Here is a 13,373-nt window from a genome sequence, read left to right on the forward strand (position 1 = left end):
AGATTCTCCCATTCCTTCAAGTAACGCAACCTTCGTCCCTTAAAAACCATTTGATACGTTATTCTCTATCTTTTGGCTATATTAAATGTACTTTTCCCCTTCCAATTCTCATTGCCTTTGGGGCAAAATTCTACTGTGCACCCTGGCTCAGCACTCCCCTATAGCAATGATAGTTTTACTCCTCTAGAAAGAGATTTTCATTTGAACTGCATATCCCATCCCTTTTTTCCACTAAAATCCATGGTCATGATCCTTTACTTTTTATTCTTACTTTCATACAATTCACTATGCTCTCGTCTGTACAAAATATGAATCATAAAAGAGAGTGACTTTGGACAAGTTTTAAAATCATTTAACATTTTGATGATTTTTTTGTTTGTGTTATGAAGTAGAAATAAGGTATTTTCTGATATAGAAATATATTTGAACAAAAACCACAGGAATAATATGTGATAACCATAATGTGTAATAACCATAAACACACACACACACACAGAAAAAAACATCAACACTGAAACACAACCATATGCTTTGGGTAAGACAATACGTTGTTTACAATCTCAAACATACGGTATGCATGTTCAGTAATATTATTTCCCAGAACATATCATATGAATGAATCCTTTTACGTCAGTCATTCAGCGGCAAAAAAAAATGTTGTTTATCCAAATGAAGGGTCATGCCGGGTCAATTGTATGCAAACTGGCTTGCTAACTGCACTGTATACAATGCCTGGTAAGCATCATGGAAGCACTGAGATTCTCCCATTCCTTCAAGTAACGCAACCTTCGTCCCTTAAAGAAATACATATACAGTGGATGCCCCTACAACGTAAATATCCGTTCCGAGAACCTTTACCTTATCGGGTTTTTACGTTATACGAAGCGTAAAATACATGTAAATAGCCTACTCCTTTCCAAGATCTTCCCAAACTCATCCCCTTGGCACTTCAAAATATTCAAAGTCCACCAAATATAGTGGGAAAATATAAGAAAACGTTAGCATAAACATAGTAGAGTAACATTCCAATATAAAATAAGGTAATAAATAAGATTACTGTAAATGAATAAAACTGAAAAACAAAAACAATCTTACCGTTCACGAGATGTCTTGATCAGGAGCGCAAGTGGAGGCAGGAAGGAGGAGGAGGACTAGCCTGAGTCGAAACGCGACTCAAAGAGTCTAAGAGTCAGCTGGTCTCACAGACAAACACACACGCACTACACGATAATGCTGTGTGCAAAATTTTAATTTGGAACTTAACTTAATTGTTTAAGTTAGTTTAAGGGGGACTACGAAGAGGAAGGAGTTTGAAGGGACAAGCCTGTCTCTCACACAAACTCACGTACTTGCTGTATAACTCAGCCAATGAGATGAGAGCGTAGGCGGTGCCCTGAAAATCAGCCAATGAGAGCGTGAAGCGTCAGAAGGCGTCACCAAGTGTTAGTCTGAACTTGCACCGATTTGAAGCATTAATAAAGTTCCATTCCATTTTCCTCCGCTTATCCGGGTCCGGGTCGCGGGGGCAGCAGTCTCAGTAGGGAAGCCCAGACTTCCCGGTCCCCGACCACCTCCTCCAGCTCCACCGGGAGGACACCGAGGCGTTCCCATTAATAAAGTTGATTGGAAAAAAAAAAGACTTGCACTGACTTGACGCTTTATGTTATATGGAATTTCTTCTGTAATGCGAAGCAAAAACGTTACATAAATTCTTTATGTTAAGTGGAATTTATGTAAAAGGAGGTTTATGTTATGCGAGGTGCTACTGTATCATGATATAACAAAAAAGTACGTACATTTCCTCTTAGCTATTATAGAGCTATAGAAACGTATCAATTCTGGACATACATTTAATCAGAGGAATTTTACACCATCGAAAATATCTGAGATCAACAGTGCAAAACCCTTAAACTATCAATCATAAATCTACATGACGAGGTCAAACGTCATATCTGCTTACATGTAACATACATAAATAAATAGAATAAAACACATCACATGCAGTTACATTTCAATGAAAACAACCATTAGCAGATTGCAATGATGGATTCATCGAGAGGATTCAGCTCGAGTTTTTTTCTAAACGAAGAAATAAACATAGCTTCCTAGCAAATGCTGTGTGTATTTTTTCAGTGGCAAGAAAAAACATAAAATAATTTATGGAACAAAGAAAAGAGGGCTTATAAATTGTCCACTTGCACCATGAAGAGAAAAAAAATGGATTATGTTGGAATTTCTCAAATTTATATCTATCTTAATAACGTTTTTGGGATTGTGTGTGGGTAGGGGGCATATATTGCTTTGTGCCGTAAAATTGACTGACGGATGGCGTAGATTACCCTGCCGAAAATGTTTTCTGTTCCTTTGGGCTTTTCCCTTCAGGGGTCGCCACAGCGAATCAATTGCCTCCATCTAACCCTGTCTTCTGCATCCTCTTCTCTCACACCAACTACCTTCATGTCCTCTTTCACTACATCCATAAACCTCCTCTTTGGTCTTCCTCTAGGCCTCCTGCCTGGCAGTTCAAAACTCAGCATCCTCCTACCTATATATTCCCTATCTCTCCTCTGGACATGTCCAAACCATCTCAGTCTGGCCTCTCTGACTTTCTTTCCAAAACCTCTAACATGTGCTGTCCCTCTGATGTACTCATTCCTGATCCTATCCTTCCTGGTCACTCCCAGAGAGAACCTCAGCATCTTCATCTCTGCTACGTCCAGCTCTGTCTCCTGTCTTTTCCTCATTGACACTGTCTCTAGACCAAACAACATCGCTGGTCTCACCACAGTTTTGTACACCTTTCCTTTCATTTTAGCTGAAACTCTTCTATCACACATCACACCTGACACTTTTCTCCACCCGTACCATCCTGCCTGTACACACTTCTTCACCTCTTTTCCACACTCTCCATTGCTCTGGACTGTTGACCCCAAGTACGTAAAATCCTCCACCTTCTTGATCTCTTCTCCCTGTAAGCTCACTCTTCCACTTGGGTCCCTCTCATTCACACACATGTACGCTGTCTTACTGCGGCTAACCTTCATTCCTCTCCTTTCCAGGGCAAACCTCCACCTCTCTAGCTTATATATACACATGTATATATATACTGCTCACAAAAATTAAAGGAACACTTTTTTTATTGGGCCTGGCATGAATTGAATTAAACCTGTCTGATAATTTTCTGGTTGTTTAAGCGACTGAGGGCCTCGTTGATAAATTTCAGCTGTATTGGTATTCCTGGAATTAACAACAGGTGCACTTCACAGAGGCAACGATTAGAAAACCCTCAAAACAAGACTGGTTTTACATGTGGAGGTCATTTCAAGTTTCTCCCTCTTGATCTTTTTTGGCTGGTTTTCCACTCGTGCTGATTTTGGCTTGCGTAATTATCTCTACTGGCAGTATGAGGCGATTCCTTAACCCTACAGAAGTTGCACAGGTTGTCCAACTTCTCCAGGATGGCACATCCACACGTGCTGCAAGAAGGTTTAATGTGTCTCCCAGCACAATCTCCAGAACATGGAGGAGATTTCAGGAGACTGGTGGTTATTCTCAGAGAGCTGCACAGGGCTGTAGAAGGTCCTCAACCCCTCAGCAGGACCGATACCTGCTTGTTTGTGCAAGGCGGAACAGGCTGAGCACTGCTCGTGCCCTACAGAATGACCTCCAGAGGGCCACTGGTGTGAATGTCTCTACCCAAACAATCAGGAACAGACTTCATGAAGGTGGCCTGAGGGCCTGACGTCCTGTAGTGGGCCCTGTGCTCACTGCCCAGAACCGTGGAGCTCGACTGGCATTTGCCACAGACCACCAGAATTGGCAAGTCCGCCACTGGCGCCCTGTACTTTTCACAGACGAGAGCAAGTTCACCCTGAGCACCTGTGATAGACGTGAAAGAGTCTGGAGAAGACAAGGAGAACGTTATGCTGCCTGCAACGTCGTTCAACATGACAGGTTTGGTGGTGGGTCCGTGATGGTCTGGGGAGGCATATCCATGGAGGGACGCACAGACCTCTATTGCCTAGGAAATGGTGCTCTGACTGCCATAAGGTATCGAGATGAAATCCTGGAACCAATTGTCAGACCCTACGCTGGTGCTCCTAATGCACGACAATGCCCGGCCTCACGTGGCAAGAGTATGCAGGCAGTACCTGGAGGATGAAGGAATTGAAACAATTGAATGGCCTTCACGATCCCCTGACTTAAACCCAATAGAACATCTCTGGGACATTATGTTTCGGTCCATTAGGCGCCGCCTGGTTGCTCCTCAGACTGTACAACAGCTCAGGGATGCCCTCACACAGATCTGGGAGGAAATGCCACAAGACACCATCCGTCGTCTCATTAGGAGCATGCCGTGACGTTGTCAAGCATGCATACAAGCTCGTGAGGGCCACACAAGATACTGAAAAGCATTTTGAGTTGCAGAAATTAAGATTTGGAAAAAATGGACTAGCCTGCCACATCTTCATTTCACTCTGATTTAATGGTCTACACAATTGAGCCCTCTGCAGGCTGAACACTTTTATTTCCATTAAAAGACTTGGCATCCTTTTGTTCCTAAGACACTGCCCTGTCGTTATTTGTATAGATATCCAACTTCATATTGAGATCTGATGTATCTAATGTGTTTCTTTAAAGTGCTCCTTTAATTTTTGTGAGCAGTGTATAAAATCTTCCCTCACCCACCCCCCCATCTCCCCTGGTATATATCACTGATATTGATACCGATACTTTTTGACTTTTTCATTAAATTTAACAATTTTGCCTTTGTTAATAATTATCATAATTAAATGATCATAATCATAATTAAATCCAAATAAAACACCTGACAAACATTTTAAGGCAAACAAAATGTATTTGTATCAATACGCTTATTTGTCAACATAAATATACACGTGTAATGTGTAAGTGGATATAATACAACAATATAAGACAATGACCCAATATCAACAATATAATCCCTTTTATTTCATACAATTGTTTTGTAAATCAAAAATCAAAATCAAATCATGTGCTTTGTGATGGGTGACTTGAGTACCCGATTCACTTCAATGAGTGACTCATACGAACAAAAAGTCAGCAAAGGGAATCAAAATTACTACTTACTCTGGAAATAATTGAACAGTAAGTGACTTCATCAGTTACAGCATTGAGTGATTACAGCATACAGTCAAATAAAATACCTTGAACTATAGGAGACTATCAGTGACTCTGCACTTGTCCGTTCAAAGAGGACTTCCAAGGCAATGTGTCACTACAATTTCCATCCATCCATTTTCTACACTGCTTCTCCTCATTAGGGTCACGGGGGTATGCTGGGGCCTATCCCAGCTGGACTGGACTATCCCTGGACTGGTTGCCAGGCAATCGCAGGGCACATATAGACAGACAACCATTCACACTCACATTCATACCTATGGACAATTTAGAGTCACCAATTAACCTAACATGCATGTTTTTGGATGTGGGAGGAAAGTACCTGGAGAACATGCAAACTCCACACAGAAATGCCCAAGGGAGAATCGAACCCAAGTCTTCCCGATCTCCAGACTGTTACTGTGTTGGCCAACATGCTAACCACAAGAGCACCGTGCTGCCCGTCACTACAATTTGACCAAGTAAAATGTTTTTCTCCTGTGTGTTCTCATGTGCTTCGCCACATGTGCTTTCACAGTGAAGCTTTTACCACAGCCTGAGCAACTAAAAAGGTTTTTCTCCTGTGTGCGTCCTCATGTGGTTTACCAAAGATACCTTTTGAGTGAAACTTTTACCACATTCAGAGCAAGTAAAAGGTTTTTCCCCAGTGTGTGTTCTCATGTGTAATACCATATGTACCTTTTGAGTGAAACTTTTACCACATTCAGAGCAAGTAAAAGGTTTTTCTCCTGTGTGTGTTCTCATGTGTGAAACCAAACTCGCTTTTTGAGTGAAGCTCTTAGAACACTTTGAGCAAGTAAAAGGTTTTTCTCCTGTGTGCGTTCTCATGTGTGATACCATACTTACCTTTTCAGGGAAACTTTTACCACAGTCTGAGCAACTAAAAGGTTTTTCTCCTTTGTGCTTTCTCATGTGTTTTACCAAAGTTACTTTGTGAGTGAAACTTTCACCACATTCTGAGCAGCTAAAAGGTTTTTCCCCAGTGTGTGTTCTCATGTGTGATACCATACTTGCCTTTCCAGGGAAACGTTTACCACATTCTGAGCAACTAAAAGGTTTTTCTCCTGTGTGCGTCCTCATGTGGTTTACCAAAGTTACGTTTTGAGTGAAACTTTTACCACATTCAGAGCAAGTAAAAGGTTTTTCCCCAGTGTGCGTTCTCATGTGTGCTACCATACTTGCCTTTTCAGGGAAACGTTTACCACATTCTGAGCAACTAAAAGGTTTTTCTCCTGTGTGCGTCCTGATGTGGTTTACCAAAGTTACCTTTTGAGTGAAACTTTTACCACATTCAGAGCAAGTAAAAGGTTTTTCTCCTGTGTGTGTCCTCATGTGGTTGACCAAAGTTACCTTTTGAGTAAAACTTTTACCACATTCAGAACAACTAAAAGATTTTTCTCCTGTGTGTGTTCTCATGTGTTGAGTCAAATTACTCTTACAAGAAAATCTTTTATCACAAACTGAGCAGCTGAACAAATTTTTACTAGTCTTTTTAGAGCATTCAGAGTGTTTGTTATCAGTGTGAGTCGTCATATCACCTTCACAGTCTGTATCGATGCTCAAACATTCTTGGTTGTAGTCGCTGTCTTTATCTTCAAGAGAGTGTGATGTTGTGTCGTCACTATCTGATAGCGGAGCTAAGAGGTTGTCTGCTTGTGATCCTCCACAGTGGTCTCCATCAGCTTCTGTTCTCATGTGTTGTGGTGATCTGCTGCTTGAAGGCTCTGCATTTCTCTTCTCCTCACTTGGGCTGTGATGAAGCAGTGAGGACTCAAGTGGTTTGTCTTCATGGGCTTCGGTCTTCACAAAGACAACAGTCAGTGGCAACCTGGTGAGATCAGCCTCTGTTGGCCCAAGAAGACACTGTTCCTCAAGAGTGATTGAGAGTTCTTCCTCTTCCTCTTTAACATAGGGGGTATGTGGCTCCGGCTCCTCCTCTTCCTCTTTAATGTGGGTGGGCTCTGGCTCCTCTTCTTCCTCTTTAAAATTAGGGGGCTGTGGCTTTTCCTGCTCCCAAGTGGAGCTCCCCCTCTGAGGCTGAGGGGGACATTCTTCTTGACGATCAATCAGCGGCTGGATATCTGCAGGACACAAGCAGGAATTATTGTATACTCTTATTGTGCACATGAAACAAACAACCAAATCTTTTAATAGTAAAAACTACCTTAAAAATAACAGTGGAATAATGGCTGATGGTTGCTTCAATATTTTACTGTTGACTGTTACATAGCAATAACCTTGATTTTACCCGTTACTTAACATGAAAATACTTTTAGAAATTAGGGTTTTTTCTTTAAATTACACAGGGGTTTACATTGAAATCAATTATTTTTTAAATTATGAAACATTGTGTATAAATTCCCTTCAGACGACACAAAATATTTTGCCAATTAACCATCAACCTTTTTTTTTATAAGCCAAGTTACATCACGTCATCAATCTAAAGTCTTTCCCCTTCCCTTGTGACACCCTTTGTTTAACATCTGGGGTAAAAGACGTCTCTATATCTCATAGTTTTATGTCATACACCTGTATTATGTCTCTTACGCATGACAAGTCAGAAGTCAGGTCCGATTCTGGTCAATCCCTGGGAAGAGTTTCAGTGTAATGCATGAAAAAATTTTCAGTTTTAATCATGGGCTTTTGGTATTTTCATGTCCGTTTCTGTCACCAAAACTGGTGTTAGGAGCTAATTTGAATATTTATGTGCGCCCCATCCCTGCCCTGCAGTACTTTGTTGTATTTTCCAGGATATGGATACCCATCAAGTTTTCCTTCATAACATTCATGCATTAATATAAACACCATGGTGAATTGGTGACTCTAAATTGTCCATAGGTATGAATGTGAGTGTGAATGGTTGTCTATATGTGCCCTGCGATCGGCTGGCGACCAGTCCAGGGTGTACCCCGCCTGCCGGCCAAAGTCAGCTGGGATAGGCTCCAACAGGCCGCCGGGCCCTTAATTAGGTGAAGCGGCCTAGAAAATGGATGGATGGGCCATAGTTAGTCTATTTAAAAAAACACAAATCATCATTTTTACATTGTGACGTCATTTTTTTTTTTTTTTTTTTAGGACAGACTATTTTGTTTTATTTCTTTTTGGGCTGTCAAAGTTAACAGACGTTGTAACGGCACTGTTTTTTTGGACACGCGATTAACGTGCGCACATCCTGTTTGACCCTCGGCACGCAATGTAGTTTGAGGAAGTAGCAGCGACTGTGGAGCCACAAGCAGGAACAAATATTGAGCGGAAATTGGCAAAGAAAAGGGTATTTTGAATGGCAAATTTAGCTTCAAAGCCCTGGCAGACGGCTCTTGCAACAAGACCAAAGTTATTTGTATTAGGCTAAAATTAGTGCTACGAGCCACTATTTAGGGGTAGGCAAAGCAGAGGACAGCTATTTCAAGATTCAAGAGTTTTATTGTCATGTGCATAGTAAAACAGGCAGTTATACTATGCAATGAAATTCTTATTCTGTTCATTCTCCCAAGAAAAGAAAGAAAACACAAGAAAAATAATAAGAATATAAGAAACATAAATACCAATAAATTAAGCAACAACAACAGAAGAAACAATACAGATAAATAATACAAATAAATAAATAAATAAACAAAGTGCTATGAGTGTGTGCGTGTGTTGCGTGCGGCGGGTGTGAGTGCTTCGTTGAGAAGCCTGATGGCCTGTGGGTAAAAACTGTTTGCCAGCCTTGTGGTCCTGGACTTCAAACTCCTGTAGTGTCTGCCTGACGGTAGGAGTGTGAATAATGAGTGTTGTGGATGTGTTCTGTCCTTGATGAGGTTGTGTGTTCTGCGTAGGACTCTAGTTTTATAAATGTCTTGCAGTGAGGGGAGGGCTGCCCCAACAATGTTCTGTGAGGTCTTGATCACCCGCTGGAGTGCCTTCCTATCGCGTGTTGTACAGTTACCGTACCAAACAGTGATGGAGGCGGTAAGGACACTTTCGATAGTGCATCTGTAGAAGCAACTCAGGATTGTGGTGGGCATGCCAAATTTCCTCAGTCTTCTCAGGAAGTACAGTCTCCTTTGGGACTTCTTCATAATTTGTTGGGTGTTGTGAGACCAGGTGAGGTCCTCGCTGATGTGTGTGCCAAGGAACTTGAAGGTTCTACCCTCTCCACCTCTGTCTCATCAATAAATTTTCCCCTTGTTCTTGGGTCGATGATCATCTCTTTAGTCCTATCTGTATTGAGAAGGAGATTGTTATCACGACACCAAGCTATGAGGTCCGCCACCTCTCTTCTGTATGATGTTTCAACACCACCAGTGATCAGGCCGATGACTGTAGTGTCATCCGCAAATTTAATGATGCTGGTGTTGTTCTGGGAGGCCACGCAATCGTAGGTGAAGAGCGTGTAAAGGAGTGGACTCAGCACACGTACACCCCCTGTGGGGTCCCAGTGCTCACAATTCTTGAGCTGGATGTGCGATTGTGGACTCTGACTGACTGGGGTCTGCCTGTTAGAAAGTTAAACACCCAGTTACAGAGGGAGGGTGACAGGCCAAGTGTGAGGAGCTTATTTGTGAGTTTGTGGAGACTGACTGTATTAAAAGCAGAGCTATAGTCTATAAATGGCATTCTGACATATGTGTCCTGGCCCTGTAGGTGAGAAAGGGCTGTGTGGATGGCAGTGTTGACTGCATCATCCGTGGACCGGTTCTGGCGATATGCAAACTGTTGAGGGTCCACAGTTGCCGGGATTCTCTTTTTGATGTGGGTCATGACTATTCTTTCAAAGCACTTCATAACAATAGGAGTGAGTGCTATAGGGCGATAGTCATTCAAGCAGGTCATGTTGCTCTTCTTGGGTACGGGCACTATGGTGGTGGACTTAAAGCAGGTCGGTACAGATGCTTGTGCAAGCGACGGGTTAAATATGTCAGCAAGCACATCAGCCAGCTCTGATGAGCAAACCCAAAGTGCACGTCCTGAGATGTTGTCTGCGTCTGCTGCTTTTCGTGGGTTTGTTTTGTTCAGAACCCTGCGCACATCAACTGATGTCACCATGAGAGGTGAGTCCTGTGTGCTCCCCAAGTCCAGCCACCCTCTCTGCTCATCAGGAGTTTGGGTGTCAAAGCGGGCATATAACTCGTTCAGCTCGTCTGGAAGTGTGGTTTGGCTGGACGTGGCTACGCTACTCCGCTGTCGATAGTCTGTGATGTGCTGGAGCCCCGCCCACATGCGCCGAGGGTCTGAGATGGAATAGTAGCCCTCCAGCTTCTGTCTTTTGGCCTCTCGTATGGACCTCCTCAGGTCATATCTGGCCTTTTTGTAGTCCTCAGCGGTGCCCCTGACAAATGCAGTCGAACAAGCACGTAGCTTAGCCCTTACATCACAGTTCATCCACGGTTTTTGATTAAGGTATTTTCTGTATTACTTGGGGGTGTTTTTTGGTATTTGGGGGCTTGTATAAATTTGACAATGGTTCAAGTTGACAATGGATGTAGCATTAGCCGCAATAGCATCAGCAGCGCAGTAGCTAGTCACAGGGAAAAATGTTCCCCACATCAGTAAAACATGTGTACATCATAGCAATCTAAATTATCTTATCTATTTTGTATTTTGTAAAACTCTGACAGGAACAACATCAAATTAAAAGCATGAAATGAATACAGAGCCACCATCCACCAGCGCGGGCCTGGACTCTGCTTTTCAGAGAGGATGTGTACCACAAATATGCACATTGGCACTCAGAAGGTCATCAAATCTTACCTTTATGCACTCCCACAAATTATCAGCATTTTGGAGCAAATATATGGTGAAAGAAAAAGGGTAAAAATACAGTGTAGTAGCCAAAGTGAGACAAATCACCTCTTGAATAACACATGCAAAAACTGTTATCGTTGTAGTTGCGTATTGAATTGTTTAAGACGTTTACATCCCTAATTATTTTATGTATAAAAAGCATTTCCATCTGCGATTAAATGTGATTACCTACGAGTTAACTATGGACAAAAACAATATAACATTACGCTTGAGTGCCCCACAAGAATAACGTCCGTGCGGAAACATGCGAGGCCCGTCAAGGAGAACATTGTAGGGGTTTTTTTACACGCACGTTTTAGAGAGCGTTTGACAGCTTTTTCACGTCCTGTAAGTTATCTTTGTAAGATAAAGACAGCTAGATGCAACTGTTAATGCACATGTCCACCATTATCTAATATAAGTGAAATAAAGACATATGCAAGTGTTAACTCCCACGTCCGTCATGAATAGAAGACTTACACAGCGCCCCACTTCATCACTTCATACTTCCACGCCAGCTACATTGTTACATAAAACGTAGTTTAGTCCCTTGTATTAAGTCTAGTAACGTGATGCATGTTTTTGTTATTTCTTATTTTATTGTAGTATTTTAGTACTACATTTTAGTACTATTGTAGTATTGTATTTTATTCTTATTTATTGTAGACTACTATGTAGTCAACATTTTCTTTTCCACTTTTTAATGTTTGCTTCAGCATTTGTTTTTGAGCTGTTTGCAAACACTCGTTGGCTGCAGATGGAACTTTACAACAGCTAGTAAATATGACTCATTGAAATTGGTAAGATGTTTTTGTGAATAAGCCTTTTATAAACACAATGTATTAGTTTAATATTAGTTTACTAGTAGTAGTCTTCTGCTTCTTTGTGTTGAAATCGTTATTTGGGGTATTATATGAAATTATGTTTATGTACAGCATATATCCTATTTATATCAACACTCATGTCATATATCGGACATCGGCTTTTTTCGGTCCCCAATATCGGTAATCAGCTTGCAGTCTCTGAGGCGAGGATCTAATGAGTGACAAGCAGCACTCTTCATCAAGCTGCCTCCAACTTACTCTGATTGCGGTTGCCAGATCAGCTTTGCAGGTTGTCATGGACCATTTTCTTTAACTTCCACCACAGATTTTCAATTAAATTGAGATCCAGACTATTTGCAGGCCATGGCTTTGACCTCGTGTGCCTTTTATTTGCTCTACGGCAGTCGTTCTGAATTATTTTCTGTCACTGGGGGACAGAAATGTTTTCACAGCGATTTTTTTTATCTGTGCTGTACAGACTGAACTAGAAACTGAAACCAGCAAAATGCAACAAAATGGAGAGCAGTGACGCTTAAAAGCGAATTCAAGGGTCAAATTGTATGCTGAATACAACAAATTCATACTGTCAGGTCTGCACGAACACCTCCCCAACAGTTCACTGCGTCCGCCCCCCACGGGGGCCCGCCCCACTATTTGAGAAGCACTGCTCTATGGCGAGATACATTGTCATCTTGAAAAATGATTTCATCATCCCCAAACATCCTTTCCATTGATGGGATAAGAAAAGTGCCCAAAATGTCAACGTAAACTTGTGCATTTCTTGAAAATGTCATGACAGCCATCTCCCCAGTGCCTTCACCTGGCATGCAGCCCCACACCATCAATGACTGTGGAAATGTGCATGTTTTCTTCAGGTAATAATTTCTTTTTGTGTTTCTTAATGCCAGAAAGTTGCCATTTGAAATGACTTTCGTTGTGTGTCATGTCTGTTATCTGGCTGAAACAGACGGATTACATAAAGCTTAAGTAAGAGGTCAGTGAACATTAAACTTACCTTCAATGTGTGGCACAACTTGAGTCTTGCCAACAGCGTCCAGTTGTTGTCGTTCGTCCCTCTCTCTTGGAGAAACTTCCTGCTCGTACAATGTCACCTGTAGTCTCTTGTTATCTGCAGCTTCCACCTCCGTGTGTCCGAGATGTAATGAGGGAGTCCAGTCCGGATGGCTTTCATCCATTTCATCAGCTGGTCTACCTGAAAAACACACACGCCGATTATTACTTTTAAAACTGTGTACATTTATCACGGTTCTTTCATTCATTCTTGATCTTACAAATAATTTAAAGTGACGTGTTTTAATCCCCTAAACACGGTACTTTGTTTGGTTACCCTCAGCTAGCTTAGCTAATGCTAGCGGCCTACTAAATGCTCGGTGTAAAAGAGCAAAACACATGCTTTGATCCAAACTTACCAGTGTGAAAATGCCGCGAACACACCAGCATGTGTCGGGGGATGGCAACACATATACGGTTTTACATAATACGGCCTTACATGTTCTAGTGCATAAATAAAGCTATACTTACATGACAATTCGTTCTTTTCTCCTCCGTGTAGTGCCGCCATGTTGAATTTTGTTCGGAGCTGGGCGCGCAAAGGATCGTCTT

General features: G+C 41.8%; 2 protein-coding genes across 2 annotated transcripts in view; one reads left to right on the forward strand and one right to left on the reverse strand.

Annotated features, from left to right (window-relative positions):
- The window catches only part of LOC129179198 (oocyte zinc finger protein XlCOF6.1-like), a 147,839-nt gene that overhangs the window by 70,394 nt on the left and 64,072 nt on the right, over positions 1 to 13,373 (forward strand). The gene's annotated exons all lie outside the window — the stretch shown is intronic.
- On the reverse strand, positions 4,902 to 13,368 carry LOC129179206 (gastrula zinc finger protein XlCGF57.1-like). Its single transcript, XM_054772132.1, is given in 4 exon segments — positions 4,902 to 5,714; positions 5,716 to 7,241; positions 12,766 to 12,963; positions 13,293 to 13,368. Coding segments are annotated over 4 exon segments (1,872 nt in total). The 5' UTR covers positions 13,333 to 13,368; the 3' UTR covers positions 4,902 to 5,606.

The sequence above is a fragment of the Dunckerocampus dactyliophorus genome, chromosome 4 (assembly GCF_027744805.1).
Source record: "Dunckerocampus dactyliophorus isolate RoL2022-P2 chromosome 4, RoL_Ddac_1.1, whole genome shotgun sequence".
In the NCBI taxonomy this organism is placed as follows: domain Eukaryota; kingdom Metazoa; phylum Chordata; class Actinopteri; order Syngnathiformes; family Syngnathidae; genus Dunckerocampus; species Dunckerocampus dactyliophorus.